General features: G+C 34.8%; 1 protein-coding gene and 1 long non-coding RNA gene across 2 annotated transcripts; one reads left to right on the forward strand and one right to left on the reverse strand.

Moving 5' to 3' along the window:
* Positions 1–1,359: 1,359 nt before the first annotated feature.
* Positions 1,360–14,146, reverse strand: LOC123527365 (uncharacterized). Its single transcript, XR_006681719.2, has 3 exons — positions 13,376–14,146; positions 4,917–5,020; positions 1,360–4,434 (listed from the first exon to the last, which is right to left on the reverse strand). It is a non-coding gene; the product is annotated as an uncharacterized LOC123527365 (long non-coding RNA).
* Positions 14,147–19,077: 4,931 nt separating this feature from the next.
* On the forward strand, positions 19,078–23,479 carry LOC123527366 (uncharacterized). The gene is made up of 3 exons (XM_045306749.2): positions 19,078–19,630; positions 20,829–21,035; positions 21,266–23,479. The coding sequence occupies exons 1-3, from the start codon at positions 19,417–19,419 to the stop codon at positions 22,291–22,293; spliced, it is 1,449 nt and encodes a 482-aa protein (XP_045162684.2). The 5' UTR covers positions 19,078–19,416; the 3' UTR covers positions 22,294–23,479.
* The last annotated feature ends 1,561 nt before the right edge of the window (positions 23,480–25,040 follow it).

A 25,040-nucleotide genomic window follows, 5' to 3' on the forward strand; every position in this document is an offset into this window, starting at 1 on the left:
CTATCTAAAAGATACAATAAGTTTTGTTTTGTTTACTAGTATCATGACCTTCTAAAACAATGCTTTTAGTTTGGGTATAAATCATCTATACTGTTTCATTATGAAACATTCTATGTGATCGATTTGAAATTAACTTCATATTGTTACCTCTTCAATGTTGTAGAAATGCATCATGCAATGATAACTGTAGAGTATATCGTGCAATATCTTAAGTAATTACTTATTTTAAGATTTGATAAACTATTGGTTCAAATAATTTCTGATGATAACATTTTTCTTTTATATATATATATGTTTGTACCTGTGTGTACTTTGTTACTTATCATATTTGTTTATTAGCCATTTGCTGCTGATGTTGACAAATCTGATTATATTTGTTGTAGCGGTTGGTAGACAAGCTGAGGCTAAGCATGCGTCAGTACGTGTTTGCTTAGTAGTAACAGGTAGGCACAATTTCCCGAAAGGCTTCAGAGCTTGACGTTTTTAGTTACTACCCAGGTTCTGGTTGTTGCTGTTTCTTTCACTTACATTCTTTTGGTAGAAAATGATGTTCGTTCTCATTTACAGTACACGGAAAACTGACAAGATAATAGGTAAGGGTAGATTTCTCGGAAGCACAGAGCACCAAAAACACAGCCCCAGAGCCACGCATTTACATAGTAGGCCCACAACAAAAAGAAGCTGTAATGGAAAAATATTTCAGACGGGTTGCTTCAAACATCCAACAAGTACATATTAATATAAGCTAAATATTGATAAAGGGGAAGGAATTGGTAAGGGGCGAAATGGGGTCGGGGGTGGGGGAGGAATCCGAAGGGGAAAGTTGAACAAGGACGAATATACATGGGAATGCCATGTTCTTTAAAAACAGTCGCACTACAACGTAAACCACAATAGCGCAGACACTCATGTACCAAAGATAAACACACAACGACGATCAACTGAATAACAGAAAAACGAACAAGCAACACATAAGAAAACAGTAGGGCACCGTTATAGACTCACAAGCTTACAAACGCACCCACACAAGTAGGAAAATACAATCAAGTACCGTCTTCGGATTCGGCTGCCAAAACAAAGAGTAGCCACGAAAACTTACTAAAAGTAAAGGGGGAGGGGATGCAAAAAGTAGCGTAAATGCAAGGGAAAGGAGAGGGCAAAAGGGGGAGTGGGGCGGAGGAAAACGCTTACAACAAACAATCAAACAAACGCAAGACACAATACAAGACAGACAAAACAACCTGTTGAAAATAGGGACACCGTCTTGGAACGGTCAGAAACTGTCTTAATTTGACGGGAGAAACCACGAAATATATCATGCCTGAATTTAATGCATTAGAAGTATCAAAAGAATTTGTAGAATTTTGTAATGTTTAATCAGACTGAGTAATAATACTAGAACAACATTTCATATTTAAATCAACAGTTTCAGAAATTAATGAACATAACATAATATATAGTGTGGAGACATGATATAGTATGGAGACATATCTATATTGAATACATCAATGGAGCTCCGCAGCCTATTGAACTCCCTGTATAATTTAACAAAAATAAAATATTTCATTCCAAATATGAAAATATATCATACGATATAACAAGCATTTTTAAAATGATAACATGAAGCACATTACACCAGTGTCCTATAATATGCGATATAAATTTGTATAGATCTATACCTTTTAAACATGTTTAACATGTAACATGTAATAAATCTAAGATATTATATATGTTTTACAGTTTCATTTGATATATAACATGTATTCAGATAACTTAGATATTTAGTGAACATTTTCAAACAGGGTCGTTTTTCTTACAAATCCTGTAAAGCTTTTTGTTTTATGTTAAAAACAGACAAAGCATAAGTCTAAATAGAAAATATGCATAACTGAATGGTTACAAAAACACTAGATGAACTTATGTATGCAGTCAGGGCCACAATGGGAGGTAATAAAATCAATAGATTCAATTATATTTTTATACTGCGTTATTCAAATATTTAAACCCATAAGAAGTATATGAGAAAACATTTTATATTCATAATAGAAATATGGCTACCACATTTTAGACAAAATCATTATCGGCTCACTTGTTTACCACATGAAAGACATAAATAAACAACAGAGACATTATTACCACCAGAAAAACATATATTAACATCACAGACAGAATGTGTCTGTATATGTATTCTGTGTTACTGGAAATAACACCTTTACTTAGCAGAATTCATATAAAATTGACAGTATTTTCCATCACTTTTAACTTCAGCTATAAAATGAGCATTTTTAACACTACATTGAGAAAACTTCATTTTCAGTTTCTTTTTCTGATCCGATGAAGAATATATAGCACCGTTTAAACTAAGAGCAAGTTTACGCTGTTGTAGGTGTATTCTGTCCCGAGGGTAAAGAAATAAAAGCGTTTCACTAGAGAGATGCCATTTGTACCAATGCAAACAGACTTTAAGTACATAGTTTCTTGGATTATAGCATTTTTTAAATCATTTCGGACAGTTTATCCTTTTCCTAGTTGTCACTAACTCTGACTTGAGCTAATCAATTTAAAAACATTATTCGTGTGTTCATTCTGCTTTTCTTAAATGTCCGTCTGTCGCCACAATTTCCAATCTATTCTAAAAGAACGTTTCTGTGCAGGAACCTCAAACTTAGTAGATAGGTTTACCGTATCTAGCGAATGGCACCTATTAATTTTGAGTTCGGTTACTCAAAGGCAAAGGCCTCTTGACCTTAAGCTCAAGACCGGTTTCCTGTCGATAACCGAAAAACCTTTTGGCCAACGGTCGTCAAACTTCATAAGTTGACTGTCTTTGACATATAGATGACCCCTTTTGTTTAGTTTGTTAGTAGATCAAAGGTCAAGGTCATAATGACCTTGAACTGAAGATTCGTTTTCGATCGAACACTGAAAAATGCTTTGGCCTACAGTCGTCAAACTTTAAGTTTGATGTGTCAGTGGATGCTTCCATTTGTTTTAGGTTTAGTAGGACAAAAGGCAAGGTCACAATGACCTTGAGATTGAAACAGTGTGCCTGAATAAGTGAAGAATGCATTGGCCTAAAGTCTTCAGATTTTAAAGATTTATTTCTGTGGGTAGATAATCCCTGTTGTTTTGGAGTCAGTAGGTCAAAGGTCAAGGCCAAAGTGATATTGAGACTGAAAACGGTTTGGGGTCTGTAGAGCAAAGATCTAGGTCACAATGACATTAAGACTGAAAATTGTGTTTGTTCAATTACCAAAGAACGCTTTGAACTACAACCCATACACTTAGGATATTGCCTGAGATCAGTAGGTAACCACTATTGTGTGAGAGTCAATAGGTCATAGGGCAAGTTCATATTAAACTAGTGACTGAAAATGGGACATGCCATTTTGAGGGCCCGTGGAGTGCATTCATGAATTACAAAAATCTGTTGTTTAATAATGTTCCAGAATTTCACAATTATTTACTGAAAATGCCAATGAATTTAAACCACAAATGTACAATAAAACAAAAACAAAGTAGACCTTAACATTTGACAACAACTGAATACTATTAGAGAGATCTCGGAAGCTCGCTGTGTATGATAAAGCGAACGAGTATTATATTTGTTTCACCGAGTAGACTAGAATCTTTTTTTTATTATTATTGTAGACGGCACCTAGGTGTCATCACATTCTATAGAACCTCCTGGTTTAGACATAAGGCGTTCTTTTTCAGCTAATTCGCGCCACCTCATTACACAGACATTTTGATTGTCACTGTCCATATGTTCACTATACCTGTTTTTGTTGTGTTTTCTTATTCTCCATAGCCGACGTTTCCACTGTGTATATCCTATTAGTCCCATAAATGCATAATATCCTAATGTAATTATCATTATTACAATACTGTCTCTCCGAATGTAATTAATTGTATTAATCTTTACACACTTTGAATGAACTATAGTGCTAAGGTTCCCATCTCCGTATATCTCCGACAAGTAAACACATACCGTATAAACTGTCCCCGCCTCTAAATTTTCAAACGTATACTCCCTGACGTCACTAGATAATGGGTGTGATTTAAAACGCCCACCTTTAGGAAAATATTCTACCACCGAATCTCTCACAAATCCTGTTAGGTTATAATTAGAATTGAGACCCCATCTGATTGAGATGGAGTGAACGGAGCTGTTGAGCCAATAGATGTCAAGCATGTTAACAGGAGGAGTGTCATAAACATGCTGGTTGTCTAAAGACTCCAGTTTTATGTTGTTTTCTGTGGTTAATGCACCGTTTATATGCGTCTCAATTATATACGGTGGATTAAGAGGATCCTCAGCATTGACGCTTTCCACGTATGTGCATAGTTTCGTTATCAGCAGCAGTATTGCAAATAATGACGGCACCATACTTAATATAAGCTGTAACATCTTCGCATAATTGAGAAAAGAATCTGAAAAATATCCAAAGATATTTTTACTGATAAGAAAAGTTCGTTAAACTTACACATTCTGCTTTATTACATATTTTTCTTTCATTTACATGGGTGTAATTAACCTATACCATTTAACATGTGCCATTTAAATATAGGCTAAAATATGTCAGTTCAAATGTGGAATACCTTGTATCAATTCAAATGTGGACTTACATGTGTTAATTCAAATGAGGACAGATGTATTGTAGTTCAGATGTGGTCTACAATTATGTCAAATTAAATGACACAGACATAACATATACTGAAAACTGTTTGTTGTTCGACAACCCTGTCACAATTAAGTGTACAATTTTACTACAATCTAAGGTGGCACAATCTATGGAAAGAAGCATTATAAAAAGATTTTCAAGTCACTTCTTTACTTTTCAAACACACCATAACCTCATTGTCTCTAATGTATACATCAAAGAAAAGTGTAATCCCTAAACTTTATATCTTACCTGCCCTTATTATTCCATTGTTTTGACAGCCTTAAAAATACTTGGAGCACGTATAATCTCGAGACTATATCGAATTTCCTCAATGTTAGAACAGTCTTGCAATTCTGGAAAATAAACCACAACAAGCATTTACTATTGATGCTGAAAACAATTGCCGCGTTTGTTAAGTAATATGCATACAGCAGAGTACAATGCAACAGAACCTGAAAGGTATTAGCTATCGGCACTTTCAAAGGTACGTGAACAAATTAAACTGCTGTAGTCATGGAAATCGGTGAAGTATTTGTAACAGTATGAACTACAGAATTGTGTGTTATTTGTTTTAAGTGGTTCTAAATCATTGTTTGTACATCACAATTATTACGTCATAGCGTCAATACCACAAACAGTGATATGCTCTTGAATAAAATCATGCATTGTTTGCCGTTCATATGATTATCATTTCATCATTCGGGCTGCTCCCTTGTAATATAATTCCTTTCGCATATGAACTCCAAACAATGATTTTATTTATTGAGAAATAACTGTTTTGGGTATATTATTTCTTAAACAAACTGTGCAATATATGTCGAGAACTATATACGAATCTAGCGCCCGATGCAATATATATTTTACATGGCATCCACATTATCAAAAGGTGGCCTAAACTGATTTTGTATTGCTTTAACATGTATTTTCGTGTATTGAATATATATGTATGTGAATATAACGTTTAACTTGAAAAAGGTTCAGTATTAAAAATTCATTGGTTTTAATAATTTTGTCTTCAGAATTCATCGGCTTTTAATTAAAGGGTTCAGTATTAAACACTTTTACTAGTCACAATTTGAAAACTTGGAAGGTGACCATCACATCCAGAAATGGGTTTACCATGGCAAGAAGCTAATGCTGCGTTTACACTTAGCCACGATGTCCACGATGTCCACGATTTGAGAGAAGCGTGGTGAGCGTGGGGGCTCGTGGGATCGAATCGTGGTGATCTTGAAGGAACTTGATGGAATCGTGATAATCGTAAGGAGCGTGACAAAGTTTTTGACAGTCAAAAATTTTGCCACGATTATCCCGATTTATCTTAGATCTTAAGAGAGCGTGGCAGAACGTGGAAATTGTTGTAGAGCGTAATGCAGCTTAACAGACCTTAACGTAGCGCATCAGATCTTGATGCTCCATCGTATGGGGATCTTGGTGAACTTGGAAACACGATTCTAAGTTCCACTAGATCTTGAGGCATCCTTACATAGTTGACGTTGGAGCCAACATCTTCACGCCTTAGTTCTGTGTTGAAAAGTTGAGGGTAATGTCCCAGTTGGTGCCTTCGGTTTCCACTTAACTATGGTCTCACCCAGCAGGTCTTAGGCTTTCTATTTCGTCTTCTCCTTCCTCTCCCTTCTATCCTGCCCTGTTCCGTCCCTTGTTGCTGCTGCCGACGAGTAACTGTTATAGGCATACACGAAAATTGCAAATTCAGCATATTGTTCAGCTCTTTGATGCATAGCTCGTTCCTCTTTGGAATCTCTGCAGAGAATGTGAGGATGACCCATGCCTCCTATTTATACATCAGTCGTGCTGAAAACGTGACACTCTTGATCAAATCGTGGCCATAAATCGGAGGAGAGCTTAACAAAACGTGATAACGTGAGGGATCTAAAACGGAACGTGTCAAAACGTGATAGCAATTCGTGGATATCGTAAGAGAACTTCAGAGAACGTGATGAAAATCGTGGCAGATCTCGACCAGAATCGTGATGGCTTCGTAATAAAACGCTGCAGTTAGTAACAAAACGTACTGAGAGCGTAAGAAAGCGTAGGAAAGCGTAGTAATACAAAATCCGTGCAATAAATCGTGGAGCTCCGAGTTTTTGTTTGGTACGTATTTGAAGATCAGATTTTTTCAGAGTTAACATAAAACATACACGTATTTTTATTCAAAGATAAATAAGCGCGATAAACATTTACATTCTGTATTGAGCAGCTGGCTTAAGTGTATGAACTCTCAAAACGCAGTTCTTTTTGCCTTACACTTCTTTGATTAAATTTTCAAATAAGAAGCAGTTTATTTAGTTTATTCCGAACAAAACTCCTAGTTTTGACTACTGTCATATACAATAAGGAAAATGTTTCAAGTGTCATTATTGCGTATATATACAAATTATATGATCGATATCTAAAATGAGACAGAAAGCCAGAAATGGATTTTCAGGGACAACATAACGGGGTTCTCGGGCATACTCACAAGGAAAATGTTAGAATTCTAGATCAGCTTTTGTGCATTCTGACATGCATTTTGAGATAGAATTTCTCAGATGGTAAACGATCCCTGAAAAAGTCATACTCTAATGACTACTCTATACACAACTATATGACTTAGCTGACGAATGTTTGATAAAGTTCTTTATATATTGTTTAATGATAACTGGTTTTATTTAAAAACATCATAACTATCTAGCCCTAATGCAAGATACAAATAGCCTGATGAGAAGCAACTTATCTTCTATAACTACGAGATATATATCATTCGACAGCCGGACTGTCGTCTGGTCTCGCATGCACTTCGGCTTATCATAAAATTCTAATACTACTATGCTAGTAGAAAATCCTTCTGAAATGATTGCTGTCCGAACATTTTGCTCTGTTAAATATTATGCTCTTCGTTTTAACCGGATGGGTGAGTACTTTGGTTGCACCCCTCAGTTAGATAGTATATATTATGGATGTAGGTGAAATAACGTTTTCAAAGTTGGGCGTCAGGGTAAGGGGAGTCTATGAGAAAGGTAACCTCTTTTCAATATCTGGGTACAGGAGTCCTCCCCAAGAAATATTTGATACGTCAAATGCTATATCCTGCTCCTGGCGAGTTTTAAGAAACTGACATCTCTGTCAATTAAACTGAAGTTTCACAAGTGTCGTGCGTTTTTACTAAAGACTATATTATAACCGATAAATGTTAATTATTTATAAATATCGTTTATTACATTTTTGTCTTACGTTTTTGTCTTTTCGTTTGAGAGCATTTTTAAAAGTTAAGCTTTCGTTAAGTACGAGGACTTTTAGAAATTGTTGTTACCTTTCTGTAGGAGAGTGGGGGAGGAGGTTAGTGGGGTCCTCTAATGGAAAATTTTGAAGTTTGGGAATGCCACATCCTGAATTCTGAAGAATATGGTTGTCAGTTACTGCAGCTTCGAGTTATATATCGCCGAATTACCCCTTGAAAACAGAAATGAATAGGGATTTTATTAGGGTTTGAAACGATGTGAAACCATTTTAGGAAGAGGTAAGAGGTACCTTAGATGGTTTTGAATATTTCAAAATCCAAACGCTGAATTTTAGTAAGGTTCTGAACAAGGAATTCTCAGTATTTCTTTAAGTTATCAATACAAAAAAGAATGGTGCCACCACCTCTCTCCTTTCACACCAAGGTATGAAATTTTGTTCATATATACTCGAATAGAATAACCATCAAAAGTACAAAATGCAGCTTTATTTCTTCTTCTTTAACAGTGTTTAATATTTAAACGTCGGTAGAAATTTTCTTCTTTTCTGGTAACAAAGAAAGATATAAATCTACTAAACCTATAATGGAGCTATTAAATATTAAATCTAAAGGCACTTAAAAAGCAAAGATCTGGCTTTCAGAGTAATGGAAATGATTTTTTTGTTGAACTTTTGACCTGGTGCCAGAAACTTTTTTATTTGATCTTGTAGTCAGAATATATTTTTCAAGCAAATCCAAAACCAGATTTTTTTTTATAAAATTCCCTGCTTCCAAGAGATTTCAGATGGGCGGACTCTAACATCTTTTTATCTTTTAAATCTAGTTTAATCGCTAGCAAATGCTCAGCTATGAACATTTTACTGAGATTTATGCCGAGGGGTTAATGTTAATGTAGCAGAATCTCAAAAAGATTAAGCCTGAAAAAAAAATCATATCAATTTTATATATTTTTCATATGAATTCTTATTGGCTTCTATCCAAAGGTATAATTGATAACATGTTTGAAATATAAAATATTGAAATAAAGTGTATAAAATATATTCTAGGAAGATTTTAATCACATTTAAAGTTAAAAGATAGATAAGGAACTTCTGCTTCACATCTGTTTAACAGAGAAACTATTCTTCTACTTAATGGTTTTAATAAAGCTATAAAGGATCATTTGTTGTTAGGCAAAAGAAATTTCCAAGGTGAAAACCTGAGTCTTTTACATAGGCATTTGTACACCATGAAAATCTGAATCCGTTGTAAATAATCAACAACAAAGCTGAAATTTGAGCCGCACCATGAGAAAACCAGCATAGTGCGCTTGCGACCAGCATGGATCCTGACAAGACTGCGCGGAGAAAACCAGCATAGTGCGCTTGCGACCAGCATGGATCCAGTCCAGCCTGCGCATCCGCGCAGTCTGGTCAGGATCCATGCTGTTCGCTAACGGTTTCTCTAATTGCAATAGGCTTTGAAAGCGAACAGCATGGATCCTGACCAGACTGCGCGGATGCGCAGGCTGGTCTGGATCCATGCTGGTCGCAAACGCACTATGTTGGTTTTCTCATGGTGCGGCTCATTTATTCTTCATTTCTTCACAGACAGAGGAATTCACTAAAATATATGAGGACGGAAAAGTTGTTCGCATTTTTATGTCGGCGATTTTACACCATATATTATATTAGAAGATAATGTGGCATATATATTAATTTGAAAATCCTGACCAGACTGCGCGGATGCGGAGGCTGGTCTGGATCCATGCTGGTCGCAAATGCACTATGTTGGTTTTCTCATGGCGCGGCTCAAGTATAGATGTTGTTTAAATACACCTGTAAACAAGAAAAACAGCTAGAGATTTGATGTCAAATGCTTGAATGATATATACCAAACCACTGAGTTCTGAACAATGGCCAAACATTTTGAAAAAACAAAACTATTTTTTACAAAGAAACAAAGCGAATTCATAAAGGTAATGCTCATCAGATAAATAGTTAGTACAGTTTGTGCAATACTTAGCAATGAACTATTTATAAGCCACGTTATATGTATATCTGCTATAGTTATTAACACTTTACGGCGTAAACAATTTTCTTTTTTTGCAACTGTATGTCAGACTAAATGATTATTCAAGGTCGTTTTTAGAAAGTGGTTTTGGGTAAGCTTTCTTATGATGAACAAGAATTTTCTGTTGCTAATATAGCATCAGCACTATCTGAGAAGAAATGTTTGAAAATCAGTCTAACTTTGATTAAACGAAGCGGACATTTGTTTCGGTGAGAATAATTACTAAATCACCAGAGACGTCTGAGTGTTATTAAACATTTCATTATATTATCAACAGACTCGTTAAAATGAGTCCACTATTATTCAGCTTTGATGCATTCTATGTTTAAAAAGAGCTATCTGAAAGATTTGGTTAACCGTGGTGTCTGTACTTTGTTTCATTGTTTTTATTTCTTGTCCTGTCGGAACATGGAGTAAATTCAATGCTGTTAACACCAGAGTTTCGGGTAAGCAACTGTAAGTGGGGGTTAGGGGTGCTTCCTATGTCATTACCACCCTCAAACTGTCCCATTGAATCTAAGTATTGTTTTGCATGGCTAACTTCCATGCTTCCAAATGATCTTATAGATTTGAACGCATCCTAAAGATATATAATTGCATGTGCAACGATTGCTACAATATACAGCAAAGGGATTGGAGCTGTTTCCATTTTGGTAATGAAACAGAAATACGTGCAATCGATCTGCCGTACTTTTTAGGAAAAGAATTATTTCTCTGCAGAGTCAAAGTCAAACAAAAACGCACCATCAACAGGAACAGTACTAGCAGAATTTGCCAGTTTGGGATTGCTTTCAGGAATCAGATATATTAAAAATGGCTTAGGAAGGTAGTACATTCTGTAAATAGCTCCGCTGAATATCAAAAGGGAGCTATCTAAGAGACGCCAAAAATAATTCAGTACTGCTTTTATACTGACGCGCTGTTAGACGGAAGTAGAGACGCCACGTTCTATGTATAAAATGATACTACTATATTAAATTTTGTATAAAATGATACTGCTACATTTTTTTTTTTTTTTTTTTTTTTTTTTTGGTTTTTGGGTTAATCGGGTTAAACTTCCTTTATTCTATCAGAGCTCCAAACTCTGTTATGTAAGAGTGTTACAGTCCCTTTTAAGCGCATACGTTCCAACTACAGCACACTCAAGTCATGTGACAATGTATCGTTGTAGGTACGATCACGTGTTATGTAATTCAAATCCTTCCTTGTGAGCTCTCCTGATTCCCCAACGTATGTTGAATATTGATAACAGCCGGTGAAAGATTTGTATATATTATCCTACCTATGCCGACAATACAAGATGTTTTTTTGCGGATGCATTACGTGCACTGTACTATAAATCGCAAACTAAGATTTTCTTCCTGTTCTTCACATTCGAGGGTAAATCGGATTACATCTTTCCGTCCATTCTGCATCATAATATGCTATGGTAAAGGCAAATTGCAAAAACTGTTATTTCAGGGTATACTATCTAGTCTTTATCTATTTAAGGGAGATATTCAAGTATTTGTTTCTTCTGCTTTTACAAAACTTGGTCCTCTTTGAGTTTTATCTTATATAATGCAATTTTAATCCAGTTTTCAGTCTGGCGAGTTCTGTTTGCACATGGTGACTGGCTACATTGCAAGAACCAGCGTTAAAATTGGCATGCTTTGCAGGCAATCACTTATAATCTATTGAAGTGAGATTATAGTTGCTTGTTTCTTCCCAAACTGTTGTAAGCTTCGTAGTTTAATCATATTGTATTTCACGTTTTGTTATAAATATATCACTAGGTATATCGACGGATAAACGAAACACTGTCACAGTTCATCTCATATTAAGTTATAACAATATTGCGTTCAACACCAATTTATATAAGGGCAATGCAATATGCCGACAGTATGCACGGTGTCAGAGTACATTATGTATTAAACAGTATAGCGGATTTCACTGTATAAAGGTATATTTGACCCAAATTTCATAATTGAAAACTTGAAACAATCACTAGACAAAGTTTTAACAGAGTACTAACTTAGTATAAATACATAGTTAGACACAAGATAACTATATACTGCCACTAAACATCTGGAAGTTTTTCAAAAAAATAACTGACATTTTAGCCGTGCCACGACAAAACCAACATAGTGGGTGTGCGACCAGCATGGATCCAGACCAGCCTGCGCATCCGCGCAGTCTGGTCAGGCTCCATGCTGTTCGCTTTTAAAGCCTATTGGAATTGGAAAAACTGTTAGCGAACAGCATGGATCCTGACCAGACTGCGCGGATGCGCAGGCTGGTCTGGATCCATGCTGGTCGCAAAGCCACTATGTTGGTTTTCCCATGGCACGGCTCATTTGATTGTGCGTGTATTTCTTTTATCTAACAATCTTATTTAGGTAGGAGAATATATCTAATGAAGAATCTCTACATTTGAAGTAAATGTCTTAAGATAAAATATTTTAGTGAAAAATGGGTACTGGATAATTTAAGGAAAGAAAGATAAAAATGATACACTGATATATGAAAAAAAAAAAGATGATTCTATTTTGCTGTTCTTCCATCATTGAACGACCTCACCTGACCGACAAACTGTCGGTAGGCTTCAAATGATATGTTTAATACATTTTTGCGTTTATAAGTTCGCGTTCCCACGATCCAAAATTAATAACCGTATGCGTGAGCACGTCGTGTTACACGTGTGTACGTTGCAGTTCAGATATATCGACCGAACGTCGAACTCAACGTTGTAATGGAAAAAAAAGACATTTCTGTATATTGTTCAATCGTGTTTTAATCGAGTTTTCGATCAATCTGGGTTATTTGCAGCATCCTAATGATCCCATAAACTCAGATAATTTGAAATAAATTGGCTGATATTTCAATTTTGGAAATAGCTCTATCACTTCGCTGTGATAGCATTAGTTTCAATTCCAATACCAGCACGCTTGCAATCTGTGTGTTTAGTTTGGAAAATGAAATGTGTAGTATTCATGTCGCGTAATAGTAAAAGACTTTTTTCTGAATAGCAGTAATTTTATTGTAATTCATAAATCCCTCATATACATTTGTCAACATGTTCTTGCAGGTTCTTGCACACGTATTTAGATTAGCACAGCGCAAGACTTTCAAAGGGCTTAATTTGTATTTCTTAATACACCCTAGGTACGTAGCATAGTTCATGTATGAGATGGACAAGACTATTACTTGCAATCATTCACATTTCGAAGCGCATCATTTACAGAATTAATAAGCGTATCTTTATATGTAATCATTCACGGAATTTAGCGTATCTTTATATGTAATCATTCACGGAATTAAGCGTATCTTTATAAGCAGTCATTCACAGAATTAGGCGTATCTTTACATGTAGTCATTCACAATATATAGCGCATATTGTAGTAATAACTCGCATAACAAAACAATAAATACTTACATTCCATAAAATCTGGTAATATTCCAACATCACCTCTCAGATTTCTCATGAGTAAATGTATACACAGTAAATCTTATATTACAGTTCCAGATTTCTTCAATTGTGTTACTTTTATTCCAATATGAAACATCGCTTTTAGTAAAACGATGCAAGTGTAATGGTGAAAAAACCAATATCCTTGTCAAGAATATGAGAGATCTACACACTGCCAATTCCCGAGTGTATTAAAGCAATGATATACCAAAGCATATATAAATCCAAACCATTGGTATTAATACATTATTTATTTTCTCCCTCACTTTCGAGGTTGATAAATGCCACGGCATTTAGGTTATCTGTCCGCACTATCGATTTCCGCTTGCATTCCGCTACGATATTCCGGTCTTTCAAAGATAATTTTCAACTCGCATGTTCTACAATGGTCTCTTCTATGCCTCATTCGCCTCGTTTCCATCAACATTGATTAAATTGCAAATGTCATCCGCAATACCTTCTGAACTTATTTCCGATTGAGGACAAATAGCTGGGAATTATTTATATTTCCGCCCTTCTGTGAAGTCAGGTGCGAAATTCTTCAGTATCTCTTTAAGCGTTTGAATTTTCCGTAACAGTATCAAAGGAATCATTTGCATGTGGTATTATATTTCTTTTCTCAAGTACGCATGTGAAGAGAGGATTTAAATTACAAATTGGTTTATCGACCCGCCGTAACTTTTAATAAGATCTTTAGCAACCACCTGATTGTCGATATTTGTGAATCTTTCCTCTTTGATCAAGAATGAATGTTTCTCGCTGTCTTGTGATGTGCTGTTTTAGTAATTTATTTTTTTTCTAATGTTTACATGCAAGTATAAGTAGGTAGTATTGGAGTAAAAACTTTACACATTCATCAAAACAACGGCATTTGTAGTTGGCAAAACATCAAAAGTATAACAGAAAATGTATTATTCAGTTATCATAAACATATCACCATGGAATTTCTTAAATATCAAAACTGCCGACTCAAGCTATTGTTGCTTTGTTGTTGCTGATTTAACTTCAATTTGGCTCAATCTACACCTCGAGTACTGTTTCTTTACTAGCATATTGAACTGCTGATAAAGTTTTTTTTTCAGAATTTAGCCAGATCCAAACATAAATAATGTACTCATGTATAAACTAAGAAATTCCTCCATCGAATATACACAGAGTTTATATAGGAAGCACAAAACTATATACAATTCAAGATTTATCTACCAGATCACATAAACTGTTGATATTTCTGGACAGCTAAATAACAGGTTTTATTTCTTCATTTTTTGTCAGCAGAAACTTGATTGATTTTAATACAGGATACATCCCGTCATATTTACCTACGTTATATGTAAGAGAAACAGTAACATGTTCCCACTAACATAAAAATATAGGATATAGACAAATCAGTTACGCCAATACAACCTAGAATAATTATAGAGTGGTCTGACGTTGCAAGTAAAGAAACATTCAAAGTTTGTACGAACATGGAACATAAATAAAGCAATAATGTTTAGTTTATCTGAATATATCCATATAAGGATTCTGCAATAACTAATTTTCATTTTATTGATTATTTTGATCAATAACCCATAATTACTCAGTTATTGTATTCACTTCAGATAACGAAAACAAAAATAGATTTTATAGGAAACAGATTCTTTCGGATCGAGTTTCGAATTTTTTGTGATTCGAACTTGATGTTACCCAATTATTAGGATTTTTATTTTTAAAAATACATAGATGATATCTGTTCATATTAGTGTAAGATTGAAATATCCTTCATGATACAAATATTTTCAATCTAAGATATGATGTTCATGAGTGGCAGATAATTTGATTTTATATGTAAATGAAACAAATTTTCATTCTATTTAATGTTTTAACTAAATGTGCCGATCTTTTAGTTTCTTAATAGTGAAAAATATATTTGAAATTATTTTTTTTCTAAGTGAAAATGCCAAATATATTTCAATTTTTTGATAATTCACTGAATAACATGTTATGAAACCTTTGCCTCACAAAATCATAAAGGAGAATCACGGTTTAATATGTTTTGTTGGTTGAGCGGTTACAACGATATGTATACATAATAAGGAAAAAAATTATAAAAAAATAGTGTAATAAATAGATAATGTACAAGCAAATATTTTCACTGGATCAAAATTTTCGCATATTTGAAATTTTTAGTATGTTCGCGAGGTTTTATATTCGCGAAATTGTAAAAATATTATCCTACTTGCATTTGAATTATACTAATGGTGCAGAATATTTACGCAAAGATTAATTTTCACGACATGTAAGGCCTCGCAAATATATCAAAATTTGAACCTTCGCAAAAATTTCTGCTTTTTACAGTGCTAATTGTCGAGCCCGACAATCTCACAAAATTTTGCCACGCTGGAAGATTAGTGTATGGTTACGTGCATCCGTCCGTATATCCGTCAGATACTGTCCGGGGCGTAACTTCACCAGCATGTCACATTTTCATTTAACTTGGAGGGGTTAGTCTCTATTTCCTGTACAGTCAAACCTGTCTATAAAGACCACCCTAGTGAGAGCCAAACTGTGGTCCTTATTGGGAGGTGGTCTTTCTTCACAGGTTAAAATACACTGTAAATGTAAAAATGGGAAACAAAACTTGTGGTCTTTACAGCCAGGTGGTCTCTGTTCAGAGGTGGTCTTTAACACAGGTTTGACTGTATTGTACCTCTTCTTCCACATCACAAGATATTGAACATTTTAACTCGCATTTAGTTCAGTGATCCCACACTTTTTACAGCTAAGTTGTTTCAAACTGATCACTCATTCTATAGCCTGATTTCAGTCTTGATAGAAATGGTTTTGTCTGCAGAAAAATGAGCCGAGGATACGAGAGTTATGATTGTTTCGTAAGGAAAAAAGTAGAAATTTATGTTTGACCGTAGTGTATTGTGAAACAATATCTACCACTGTGCAAGCGTGCATGTTCCAAGTAAGTTTGTTTGATTCGTTCCGAGCAATGGATAACGTTTGTATCTGGCCCAGGGTAGTCCTGAAAAATCGGTCATAAAGCTTTCTACAGACAATGTTCTGTGCTATTATAAGGAAGGCGTTCAATATAAAAAGTCTTACGAACCTACTTTTATTTTTTGTCTGTTACGACTTTTAGGAGATGTTGATGTTTGTTACCTAAACAATGCATTTATAAGAGAAATGAAGTTAAATCGTCTATTAAATTATTTAAACTAGATAAAATAGGCATGCATATACAATCAAACGTTATTTTGTCTTTCTAGTGGTGACATTGAGATGTCATTTATCGGTACTGAACTGTAACACATCTTGTTATAAAGTGATTTTAGAGAAATAACCCATACGTGATAACAAACAACTGTGCCGTTCGCATCGTTAAGGCTAAACTTGTATAAAAAGGTAAAGGTCTTGTTTATTATAGTGTCACCCCTATTGAAAGGGCCAGCCAATTTGGCTTATGAGACACCTTTATTGTGCGTACCAATTACCTCCCAACTCCTACCACTATGCCAGGCGCCAGGCGGATAGAAGTCGGTAACCATTCATTTAACTAGCTCGCGGCTCACGAACCGGCCTTTTCGGAACGAGTCCCATGACAAACATTCCCCGGACGAACGCTCCCCATGGGGCTCGAACCTTCGACCTCCCGATCCCGAGGCGGACGCCTTAACCACTGGGCCACGGTGACGGGTTATGTATATGTATATTTTGAATAACCAGTTCGGGCAAGGACAGTCTGTCATATAGCGTGTTGTTGCATGTTCGTTATTATCTTTAACTTCCAATAAACCGAACTTCATGTTGATTTTATACAGCTATTTCATAGAATCTTTATGTATCTACATGTTTTCTAATTCGATCTTTACCTTATGTCTACGACAAATGCCCATTTTCTTACGATAGATCATGTTGGAGTCACTGTCGCTCTTTCTCAATATCAAACAAGAATCTCTCCCCAGATATTTAATAAAACAGAATTCATCCAATCGATGCCAATTCAAACGTGATATGAAAAGAATATTTTAAGATGTCTCCACTGCTGGTATGCAAAATCAATGTTCAGACGGGGCTGTTTATCTCCATAGCTCAATGACCATTGTTAAAGATTTGGGTTTGAATGATCTCCAGATATATATAGAAGGGGTGTTCTAAAAGTTTTGTTACAAGCCTCATAACTTTGTTTTGACTGATCAGAAGAGTGTGTGTGTTTTTTAACCATAAAAATGATATGATATAGCGGTATATGTCTCTATGCTGTTTAAACTTTTTGACGTACAAACGTTGTACAGTCTTTTTATATCACTGTAAAGCTGCGAAAAACACGTTTACCTGCTGTAGTATCATATTCTATCAATTTCTTTTGCAAACTGGCATGTACTTCTTATGAATTGTGATATATGCTAACCATTAATCAAAATATTAAAATCTCATGGCGGCGCAGATTTTGTAATAAGATAAAAGTGGGTGGGGTATGATAAAAAATTATCGGGAAAATTACATGGTTTCAGTAAATGATATGGATACTTTTCAATTTTTATTAGTAAAAGAAGGGATACTAAATAACGATAAAATGTTTAAATAAGAAAAGTACTGCTTATTCACATATGAATATGTTCACATATGACTAATGTGAACATCCAAAGTTATTCTTTGAAGGTAATATACGCTATCATTGGCGTAAGGGCGATCTCAAAAAAAGAGGTGGGAAGGAGTTTGGGATGGGGGCTGGTGGGGGTTGTCAGTGGGGCCCGTCAGCTAGACATACCCATACTAGATATATTTCCCTGAAAAATCTTGAACAACCAAAAAAAGGTATTGGACCTGCATTTACGAAAAAACATGTATTCAATTCCATATCACATATCAACTTCAAAATACGTATTTTGTTTTGGATATGTACGAAGTTGAAAAACTGGATCAATGCGAGTACGGTAAAAATAACTGATATTTATTCAAGGCTTTCGCTTATTATTCACTAAAAATTGTCTAAGATAAACAAATGTTTACATATTACATACACAGGCAGATCTCTTTTTAAACTATATACCATATCTAATAATCTGGGGCGTGGATATCAGTAATTGTACAACAATGATAAAATAGTCATATACTTTATCATGTGTCGCAACGACACAATTTAGGTGAAATGACAGCTTAAATGTGGCACAAGACTCCGGGAACCCATCCGCCGCCGCCATACTTTTTATACATACATTTATCTTTTGAAGCAACGGATTGCTACTATAAATGTAAAAAAACAACAACCAAAAAACGATTACTCCCGACGCAAAGAGAGGTTTGAACACATAACCGCTAAGGTAAGTAATATCGAACGGGGACCGTAACTACCTGCGTACCCAAAAGTACAAAACTTGTTTAAATAACCAGCAAATATAATTGGATAAAAAATATATGTTTTTTAAAGTTTCGCATTCTTTAGGATTGTCTTGGTTTATTGATTTCGAAATTTCATTACATTTGAAACCGCCGTATTATTCACGGCCATCTCATTATCAAAACTGATAATGATAATACATCAGCGGATGTCAATATGTGGGAAGACAAAATTAACGTTGTCTTGCAATAACCTTTATTGTAGGTTTCATATCATTCCCTTCTTTTATAAAGACAACATTAATAGATATGTGTGTTAATGTTTGATAAACAAACAAACTTGATACCTAAAAGGAATGAGAATATATCTGAAACAGACGTGATGAAATACGAATATAACTTTACAACTGTACGTAACAGCGAAATAACCGAAATCTACCTTTCATACCATAGTTATGATAGCTAAAGTGACAAAATTATATCTATAGATAAGATTATACTCGATAGCAAAATTTTTGTTTCATCCGTATCTTTAATAGGACATGATTAAAATCACACATCTATGGACTATGTCATACGATCCGATAGGTTTTATGTTATATTTAAGTATTGTTACAGTTGCAAACGTTCAATATTTCTTAACCGTTTGATAAAAGGAAATATATCAATGTGTTATTGGCATGCCAGTAAAAGAGCCTTTTCCAGAAGTACATGAATTTGAGACGGTCTCGGGACGATATTGGCAAGTACAAAAGCCAGACATGCATGTAAAAGTGATGCGAGTCACCACCCTTGTTGTGGGTTGCCTTGGAATGGCAATGGCAGGATCTATATACGCTTTTGGCGCTTACGCAAACGCGGTAAAAGCTACATTCAATTACAGTCAGACTGAAAGTGAGTATACTTAATACGTTTATACCCGATTTGTGATATATTTTATTTAATTTTAATCATTAACCGGATCATTATAGTATGATAATCATAATCATCATCATCGTCAGCAGCAGTACCAGAACACCACAACCACCACCACTACCTAACCATCTTTTGGTCTTAAAAGTGCGCTGTGGTATCTTTTTATTCATGTATTTGATACATTACTTCATTGGGATATTTTACAGCTTTAACTTGGATGAGCACCACACATGCCCTCCTGACATTTTAGCGGATGACTTACTCGCATAAAAAACATCTTTGTCAACTACGAACGAGGGGCAATGACTTTATCTCTATGGTTGATGCAGTATCAGTGTTCTCTGCACCTGTATTGGTTTAAGACTTAAACTCCAGAGCAGATATTTTTAGAGTACTTAAAATTGACCAGCCGAAGCCATAGGTTTGGTTTACGTTCCAAAGAAGTAGGTCCAAACTTCTAGTACTAATTAGTTTCAGACTCACATTCGACAGCAGTAGTATCAGAATCTCATTCTTAGAGGAAGTAGTTTTATATTCACACTTTGAAGAAGTATGTTAAGTCTAGCACTTAGCACTTCGAAAATGTACTTTATAACTCTGCCATTGCAATAGCAGATTCTGGCACTCTTACATTTCAAAAAAGTACTTTCAAATGCATCCGCCCTAGTAGCTGTTTCTGAATGTCACACTTCAAAGAAGCAGTTTAAGTTCACACTTCTAAGAAGTAAGTTAAAACACATCCTCTGCGGTAGTAGTTTTAAACACTCACACTCCACAGAAGTAGTTTAAGCTCACTTTTGAGAAATAGTTTAGTTTCAGACACAGCTTCCTCTGAAGTAGTTTCAGAAGAAACTCATAGTTCAAAAAGGTGGTTTAGGATAACACACACTTCAAACACATCATCTTTGGTGCAAGATTCAGAGATTCACACATCAAAGTTTTAGTTTCAGATCTGTTAGTACGTCAAGTTAGTAGTTTCTTGTGTACATGTCGAAGCTGCGTACATTTCCAAACATACTTTGTAGTTATGCATTCTATATCATGCACGTTGTGTCAGTCTTAAAACCAGCCATTACAATGTGTAGATGTAACAAACTTCAAAATACAATACAATACAAATACAAAATGATAATTTGTTTTTGCATAATATAATAATTATGATTACCTTTGTTTTCAGTTGAGATGTTTGCATCCATGGGAAACTTTGGAATAGCCATGGGATTTCCTGCTGGATTTCTTTCTGAAAAGTTCGGGGCACGTATAACATCGCTAGTAGCTACTATTGTGTCGGTACTTGGTTTCCTACTTCTGTGGTCTACAACACTGAGTAAAGACTTTTATCACGAACACGCTTGGCTGCAATACATCTACTTCTTCGTTGCAGGTATATACCAATCTATTCACAATCAACAATTTTAATTTGATATTTCCGCAAAATGATGCACCGTAAACAAGAATTGAAATACTAAAACATATGAACAAATGTGTGACAAAAATTTAAAAACAAGTGTCATTTCACACTTTCAAGAATTCTGACAGATACTAAATATACTGAAGAAAGTGTTATACACATTCGCGGTTTGCTATTCTAACTAACATACTCATAATTTTCAGGTTTCGGTGCAATTTTTCTGTACATGGCCTCTTTAACTACCAACATGAACAATTTCCATCCGAAACATCGTGGGAAGGTCGTCGGACTATTGGACGGTTCGTTTAGCGCCGGGCCAGCATTGATCTCTCTTATCTATGGAGTTTTGTTCACAAATGGCCACGTGACGGACGAACAAAACCAAAATCTGAAAGGTTTCTATCTGATGTCTGCCATAGCTTTTGGCACAATAGGTATTTTAGGTGTTATCCTTTTGAAGGACAATCCTTTTGAAATTGAGGAGATCAGTTTTCAACGTATGCCTGAGACAACGAATGACAAGGAAGAAAACCAAAAGCACGATGACCTACAACGTGAAGGTGATGTCACTGGATTTCAGTTGTTGAAAAAATACAACTTCCATTTTCTGTTTTGGTCATACATATTTTGCGCTGGATTGCAGCTTACATATCAGACAAACATAACTGCTTATCTAAAATCCTACGATTTGGAGCAGTATAGTACTTTATTCACAACACTTAATCCCGTATTCGGCATTATATCAAAATTCATTGCCGGGTTTTTGTCTGACGCTATAGTACATAAAGTACCCAGAATAGCAGTGCTTTTCGTTTTCAACATTTTTCAGACTATTGTTATGGTAATTTGCATATTCTATTCAAATCATCTGTCTGTCCTAGTTTTATCTCTGATCGGGATTGGCATGCCTAATGGGGCACTTTGGTGCCTTACTCCAACAATGTTAAGCGAGTTTTACGGAATGAAGTATTTTGGACGCAACTGGGGAACTATTATGTTCGGAAATGCATTTGGTGGGTTGCTTTTCCAGCGTGTATACGGCTGGATATATGACAGCAGTATACCGTATACTGGTCAAACTGTGTGTTACGGTCTTCATTGCTTCACGTGGAGCTTTGCTATGATGGCTGTACTTAGTCTATGCTCTTGCATATTTAATGCTGGTGTATTAGAATCTGAGATCTATCTGTATAAATCTTTGAAAAGATCTAAGAAATCAAATGTGAATTAGTGATACAGATTGGTTTTAAACGGGTATGAAATAATGGAAATGAAATAATCTGTGGATAGTCTAATGAGAGTATATTACTTTCAAATCAACAACGTCATGTGAAATTCTTAAGGTTGCAGAATGTAGAATGTGATATAATACAACCGATCTCATTCAAGCTGTCGTATTTCCGTATTTCTCATTGAATGTTTCTCATTGCAGAGTTGGTGCAGCCGTTCTGCGCTTGCGCGGAATTATTATCAAATGGAACGCACGGCAAAAATACTCATTTTTTTGCATGTCCGCACGCATTTAGTGTATAATGTGCATAATATACTGACTAAAGGTTAGGGTTAGAATCACCATGGTTACAAAATATATACATTTAAGGTATATTTGTTCAAATTTAGTTAATCCGGTATATACCGGAGTCTGTAATATATCACGGGCGCACCAACTCTGTATTTAGTCACAGCCTTTCTCATTATGTTGAATGACATTAACAATCATGCACATTTTATTGTTTGACGGAATAAAGCTTTCTTTACAAACTACTCGTGATAATATTTACTGTGCAATGAATTCGTATCAAACAATTTATAACATATTTTATATCTTTTGCTCCACATGAATTGAATGCATTACTAGATATTATTAGCATAAAGCTGCCTGTACAATATCTGTGATATATTGAAGCTTGTTGCTGTCTTCTCTTGTCTAATAATTGAGTGCTTGCGTGACTGTATGTGGAGGGAGGAGGTGATTGCCTTGAGCTTCAAGGCTACAGTTTGATCCGATCGTCTAATTAGTACCACGATCGTTTGTGAATTTCTGTTTTATAATTCAGTATCTATATATAGGTTACACATTAATTTAAAGGTCTACAAGTATGGTAGTAGAAACTATCTTAATTTTAGATATCTTGAATATTGTCAGTTTTGTTGGGAAAATTTATTTTCCCCCTGGCACAAATTGTGCCAGATTATAACTTCGAAAAGCCTATTTGAAATTTTACAACAGTTTAAGTTTGAAGTATTGCTTTATGCTAAGTGAGATATCCTGATAGATTTGTAACAACTCTATCGTTTAACAAATAAAACCATAATATAATTTTAAAACATTTTGATACTCAAAATAAATGACTGAATTTTTTAATAGAAGATAACATTATATAGACTCAAAACAAATAAAGATTTTCCTAAAATGATATCAATATTGCCTTGTTTTTAAGGAGAAATCATGGAAAAGCATTGCTAGGCTTGGGAAAAGGTGGATCATACAGGAGGCCTTTTATTATCCATTGCTTATAGTTGCAGAAAGTATTAATTACTATTATTATACTCAATAACATCCATTTAATAAGAAAAGATTTGAAAATCACGTTCATATTTTTCATTTCACCTCAGTGGAAATTAAACTGCTCCCAACTTAAATATCATATATTATAATGTTCTGTTGTGTTTTGTTTTTTTTGTAAGTATCCGTTTTTATAAATTAGACATTATGATAACTCATATCACAGAACAAATCCCCTTTTTAAATTTATCTGAATGAAAAATTAACAATGCATGTCGCAAACCCTGATAATAATCGAAATTGTACTAGGAAATGACTGGAAGGTGCACACTCGATCGCTGGTTGAAATTATAACTGAACTGGAAGTACAAACATAATGGATGGAGTTCGTCTGTACATACGCAAATTCGAACAATGAATAAGAACAACGAATTCTTTACCAGTATATTTATTGAGAATATGCATGATATTTTCATGTGTAGTGGTACAAGAGAACTACAGTATTTCTTAAAGGTCATACACTTACTATAATTTTTCTCTGTAAAATAAAACTATGGACAGTGCTTGATTAAGTTTACATTTATACTACACTTATTCTAAACACTGATTCATATCATACCATAGAATCATAGATACATGACAATGATTTACTATCTAATCTAACATGGATTGATTTGATTGCCAGTCAAATGAAGGAGAATGTCAATTTTTGTAAATTCTGCGATGAACAATGGTTGACGCGCGGACCAATAAGAGAGCAATATAATGTCAATTATGATGTCACGTTGCCGTATCACGTCCAGTTCATTACTGCTAGGATAAATAAAGTCCATCATAATTCTATCAAAATATTTCAATGAGCTTGTCATAATGGATGGAGTTTGTCTGTAGAGATGTAAAGTCGAATAATGAACGAATTCTTTATCAGTATATATATTGAGAATATGCTATTTTCATGTGTAGAGGTACAAGAAAAGTGCCTAGTTTTGGATCCACGGCCGAGATCTCTGAAAGTACCAATCATATTTTTGATAGTGTTAAATGTTATAATTATCGCATCCTCATATTATACTTACATGTATTGAAAATTTGTCTGCTTTGTTTATGTATGCATTTTGCATGCTTTTTATACTGACAACCCGTCTTACTTCCTTCCAGCGGTGTAGTCAAGATAAATGGTCACTGTTACCAACCTTTTGAAAATCAACAAGAAAACTTAGAAGTTATATTTCAAACAGTTTCACCGATCTATAAATGAAAAAAGGTCGTGTTTTATTTCCAACTGATACTGTTTGTCCCGGGAGATGACTGTTTCATTGTACATTCCAACCTTACTATCAGATACTCTGATAACGGAAAAGTTCTTTATTCAACAGTATTTCGTAAAGGTTATACAATTTCTACTGATATTTTTTCTCTGTACAATAAAACTATGGATAATGCTTGACTACGTTTACATTTATACTACACCT

The sequence above is a fragment of the Mercenaria mercenaria genome, chromosome 14 (genome assembly GCF_021730395.1).
Source record: "Mercenaria mercenaria strain notata chromosome 14, MADL_Memer_1, whole genome shotgun sequence".
In the NCBI taxonomy this organism is placed as follows: Eukaryota; Metazoa; Mollusca; class Bivalvia; order Venerida; family Veneridae; genus Mercenaria; species Mercenaria mercenaria.